General features: G+C 52.9%; 1 protein-coding gene across 1 annotated transcript; it reads left to right on the plus strand.

The window, feature by feature from the left end:
- Positions 1–2,016, plus strand: LOC119314684 (heavy metal-associated isoprenylated plant protein 3-like). Its single transcript, XM_037589382.1, has 5 exons — positions 1–93; positions 225–579; positions 741–1,051; positions 1,163–1,259; positions 1,436–2,016. The coding sequence occupies exons 1-5, from the start codon at positions 85–87 to the stop codon at positions 1,786–1,788; spliced, it is 1,125 nt and encodes a 374-aa protein (XP_037445279.1). The 5' UTR covers positions 1–84; the 3' UTR covers positions 1,789–2,016.
- The last annotated feature ends 2,921 nt before the right edge of the window (positions 2,017–4,937 follow it).

Here is a 4,937-nt window from a genome sequence, read left to right on the forward strand (position 1 = left end):
CCTCCCATCGCAGCCGCAGCGGCAGAGCAGGAAGGTTCTCCATCGATCGGAGGAGGGCCGGCCGGACACGCGCGCGCGCCGGCCATGGGCAAGGTACGTACATGCTTGACCACCACCTCGTCGACGCCCATCTGCTCGATCGAAATCGCCTCCGGCCCGTTCCTTTTTTCCGCCGCTCTGACCGTCCTTGTCTCCGTGTCTCGTCTCTCGTCTCGCGGCTGCAGAAGAAGAAGCGCAGCGGCGGCGGGGGTGGTGGTGGTGGAGGCGAAGGAGGAGGAGGATGCGGCGGGGGCCAGCACGAGGAGAAGCCCGAGGCCGACGCCGGGAGCGGCTGCGAGGGCCAGCCCAAGGACAAGCCCGCCGACGACAAGGACAAGGACAAGGGCGGCGGCGGGTGCAAGGACGACAAGGCGGACAAGGACAAGGACAAGGGCTGCGGCGGCAAGGACGACAAGGGCGGCAAGGACAAGGAGAAGAAGGCGCCGCCCCCGCTCCCCGTGGTCACCGCCGTGCTCAAGGTCGACATGCACTGCGACGGCTGCGCGCACCGCATCCGCGCCTCCGTCCGCCGCTTCCCAGGTACGAGCACGATCCTCTCCTCTCCCCTCTCTGTCACGCGTGCGCGGCGCGGCGCGTGCACTGTTCTGTGTTCTCCGCGCATGCCCGTGCATGATTTCTCCCTTAATTTTCTGGCGATGATCGGCCCGGTGGGTAACTGCGCGTGTCTGTCGGCCATGCAGGGGTGGAGGGCGTGGCCATGGAGGTGGACAAGGGCTCCATGACCGTCGTCGGCCGCTTCGACCCCAAGAAGCTGCAGGCCCGCGTCGCCTCCAAGACCAGGAAGAAGGTCGAGCTCGTCGGCGGCAAGGACAATAAGGGCGGAGGCGGTGGCGGGGACAAGGACAAGTGCGGCGACGGTGGCGGGGACAAGAACAAGTGCGCCGACGGCGAGGGCAAGAAGGAGGAGGAGAAGAAGGAGCAGGACGACAAGTGCGGCGGCGGCAATGCCGGGAAGGGGAAGGGCGGCAAGGACAACAAGAAGCCTGCCGTGGTGCGTCCTTCGTTGATCCTATCCATCCTTCTTGCCACTTTGTAATGGTATGCGTATGCTGTTGATGACATTGCTCTGCTCGACTGAATTCTCGATTTGGTTTGATGGCAGCCGGTGATCGTGACGGTGGTGCTCAAGATCGGCTCCGCCGGCCTCCACTGCGACGGCTGCATGCACCGCATCCGCTGCAAGCTCTTCAAGATCAAAGGTACGCACGCACTGCGTCTCCTCCACCTGCCCCATCCCGCATGCACGCCACATTTTTTCTTCAAGAGACGGACACAGCGCATGCACGCTAGCTGCTCGACTGAATTCCCTGTACCTGCGCATTCGCATCGCCGAGCACGCAGACCTCTAATTGGGAACCTACATTGTGTGTTGCAGGCGTGGAGCAGGTGAAGATGGACCCGGCCAAGAACCAGGTGACGGTGACGGGCACCATGGACGCCAAGGCCCTGCCGGAGAAGCTCCGCAAGAAGCTGCGCCGCCCGGTGGACGTGGTGGCGCCCGGCAAAGGGGACAACAAGGACAAGGAGAAGGACGGGTGCAACAAGGACGGGAAGCCGCAGCAGCAGCAGCAGCAGGGGGGCGACGGGAAGCAGTGCAAGGAGGCGGCGGAGAAGGCACTGGCGGCGGAGCTGCAGCTGTGGAAGACGGCCTTCTACGACCAGCAGGCGATGCAGGCCACCGAGTTCCTCCTCAGCGATGAGAACCCCAACGCCTGCGCCGTCATGTGAGTGACCCTCGCCGGTGCTCGGTGGTGACCGGCGGACTGACAGACAGATAGAAGATAGATAGGAGGTTTGGGCGAAACCTGAATTTGGTACAGGCTACCGGAGAGATCGACGTAGAATTCAGTCGTTGGTTCATTACAATGTTTTTTTGGGTGGGATGGGAGCGCAATGTGCATGCAAGTTCTTCTTACCAGATTCTTGGCCATGTTTGGCAATTTGATGATGATGGCTTGTTGATGGGAACCGTTGGCTGGCTGCCGCGATCGATCGATTTTGGGGTGAACTGGTGAAGCATGTAGATGTTCTGAAGTTCTTGCGATGTGATGTGATGTGATGGATGGTACCGCATTATGATCCATGATGGCACATCATTATGTATGATCTCCGTGAAATGTACTACCTCAAAACCGTGTCGTCTTGGTTGGTTCCTGGTGGAGGTACTGCTGCATTACGATCAATGCTCCTGCAGCATCTATCTTTTGCTTCTTCAGATAAGAAATGGTTTGTCTGTTTTGCTTCTTCAGATAAGAAATGGTTTGTCCGTTTTGCCTGTTGTGCGAGAGCAGAGAGTACTGGAGCACACTGGCAGTGCTCGAGTTTGCGCAGAGTGGTTGTGTGTGTGGGTGCTGGTTTGGGGCCAGAGGAAAGCGGCTTGTGTCGTTTGGACGGGAGAGCAAAAGAGGGAACAGCGAGAGGACCTGCTGGCTGCTGCTGCATCTGCAGGAGATGCGCGTGGCATCACAAGTCCAGAACAAGGCTGCGAGGGTGACGCGCAAAGGCTACTTTTGGGCACCCCACTCCTACCACTTTCTCTCTCGCGTGCATTTGGACCGGAGAATTGCGTGTCGTGTTCCTGGAATTTGTACGTGTTCTGAAGCTCTTGTGATGGATGGATCATGGATGGTACTGCATTATGATCTATGCTGATGGAACATTGTGTTCTGTAGTTATTCTCCCTAAGGCTCTATGGTCTCGATTGAAAAGAAAAAGTATGATTGTAGTACTACATTATGTATGTGATCTTGGTGAGCTGTCCGGCCTGGGTGGCCGTCGATTTAGACCTCCTGTATTTGCACCTCAGAATCCACATCGTGTGATGTTGGCTGGTTCCTGGTTGGGAGGCACTGTACTGAGCCCAGCCAGCATGATTGCGTTATCGCAGATCGTCAGGTAGTGTAGTGGAGATGACTCGCATTGTTACTTTGTTAGTGAGTGAGGTGTGCATGCATGCATGCCGCAGCATTGGTACCCAGCAAGCACTACTAGCAGTCGGGTCTGCAGCTGCAGAGAGTGGTGTGGTGTTGGTGTTGGGCCTCCCAGAGAAAAGAGGATGCACTGCACCATCTCAGAACTGCAGTCTGAAGAAAAGAAGGCTGCTGGCTCTCCAAAGACTCCTTTTTGGCACCTCTTCTTTGTCTCCAGCACCAGTTCAATTGGATGGATTCTCTTGAAATGCTACCTAGCTCCAGCCTCCAGGTCCATACTCATCTACCATCACAGGAGCTCCAGGTCCATACTCCAATTTCACATCTAGAATTACTATTATTGCTGCTTTCGAGCCTCTTTTTCAGAAGGGATTGGTAGTCTCGTGCTTCTTTTTCTCTTCTTCCGATCACTGAAAAATGAAGTGAATTCCCTGTAAAAAAAAGAATTGAAGAAAGAGAATTCTCGTCAATTGGGCTTCACTGAGGCCAACATGTACATCGTCAGGTCGTGGGGATCACTGGCAATCTGGCATGTGAGCGAGGTGTGCACTGCACTGCATGCTGCAGCAACTCTTCTTTTTTGATCCGCAAAAAAAAGAAAAAAACCCTCTCTTTTCTTTTCTTTTTTTCTGCTGAAAAGAAAATTGTCCGTCTTGCATGTTCTGCGCAGTACTAGACCACACTGTAGCACTGGAGTTTGCACGGAGTGCTACAGTGTGAGCCTGCTTTCTTACATGGGCCAGAGGAAAGCGGCTTCCGGCCCTTGGACCGCAGAGCAAAAGAGGTAGAAGCGTGGGCCTGCTATGCCTTTGCAGATGTACCGCCACAGATTCAGAGCAAGGCTGCTGCGGCGGGCGATGCGCAAAGACTACTACGTACGAACCTTTTGGCACCATCTTCTTTCTCTCGACAGCTGGTTGGATTCTTTTCAACTGGAGGAGGGAGCAGTAAAATGATTGGAAGCTGATACAGCAACAACTACTACGTAGGAGTACTACACACAGTTTGTTTTACTAGTTGGTGGTGGTGGTTTGCTGTGTCTCCTTTTATTTTACTGGACATCTCCACTTCTCGAGTCTCTAATTATTGGTGTCAATATTTTCGAGCCTCTTGTACTAATCAATCACTGAAAAGTGAAGAAACTCCCCGTGGAAAATGAAAATATTAGAAAAGGAAGAGAAAACTAACGATCTCTCTTCTTCCACGGGCCTCAGTTTGCGAGTGGGCTTCTCGTGACCTGGATACACTCCGTGCAATCCTTCTAGGAGCATTCAGGTAGTTATCCACTTTGCTTGCCTTTTTTTGTTTGTGAAATCACTAGTTAAAGGATACTCTTTGTAAATGTCACTTTCACCTTCTCTGGTGGTGACAAACGGCACACTATGTACGACACTTGTCACAACCTGTGAATTTTATGAATTTTTTTTGCGTAGAATCATTTTTTGAAAATGTTATATCTATCGAGCCGTGCGTCCAAATCATGACCTGTTTTCACTGTAGGGTTTCTCGCATTGAGATTTTTAAAAATTAAATGATTTGAACAAACTTCTTTCACTGAGAAAACCTGAAAAACCTACAACCAAAAAAAAGGAAATTGGGAAAAATAAAAACTGAAAAAAACCAAGAAAATAAAAAAAAGGAGACCGGGAAGAACAGTTGTGCTTTTCGCTTTTTTTTGGGAAGTACACTTGTTCTATTCACTTCTCGGGAAGGACTGTTGTGCTTCAGCAACTATGCATTTTCACTTTCAAGAAGTACATCTGCGATTCATGTGGAAGCACAACAGTGCTTTTTACATGGTGTACTTCATGCAAGGAACCCTGAAAAAACCCCAAAACCCGAAACCTAAGCACATGACATGTGGCGCAGCTGTGAGAGGGGGCAGCACGTGGCGTGCTGGGCCACCTGCTCCCCAGGTTGCCCATTGGAAGCCCAGAAGGGGTACTC

The sequence above is a fragment of the Triticum dicoccoides genome, chromosome 6A (genome assembly GCF_002162155.2).
Source record: "Triticum dicoccoides isolate Atlit2015 ecotype Zavitan chromosome 6A, WEW_v2.0, whole genome shotgun sequence".
NCBI classification, from domain to species: domain Eukaryota; kingdom Viridiplantae; phylum Streptophyta; class Magnoliopsida; order Poales; family Poaceae; genus Triticum; species Triticum dicoccoides.

Coding starts and splice junctions, on each gene's coding strand:
- LOC119314684 (XM_037589382.1), top strand. Junction 580..740: donor CTCCGTCCGCCGCTTCCCAG/GTACGAGCACGA, acceptor TCGGCCATGCAG/GGGTGGAGGGCGTGGCCATG. Junction 1,052..1,162: donor ACAACAAGAAGCCTGCCGTG/GTGCGTCCTTCG, acceptor GTTTGATGGCAG/CCGGTGATCGTGACGGTGGT.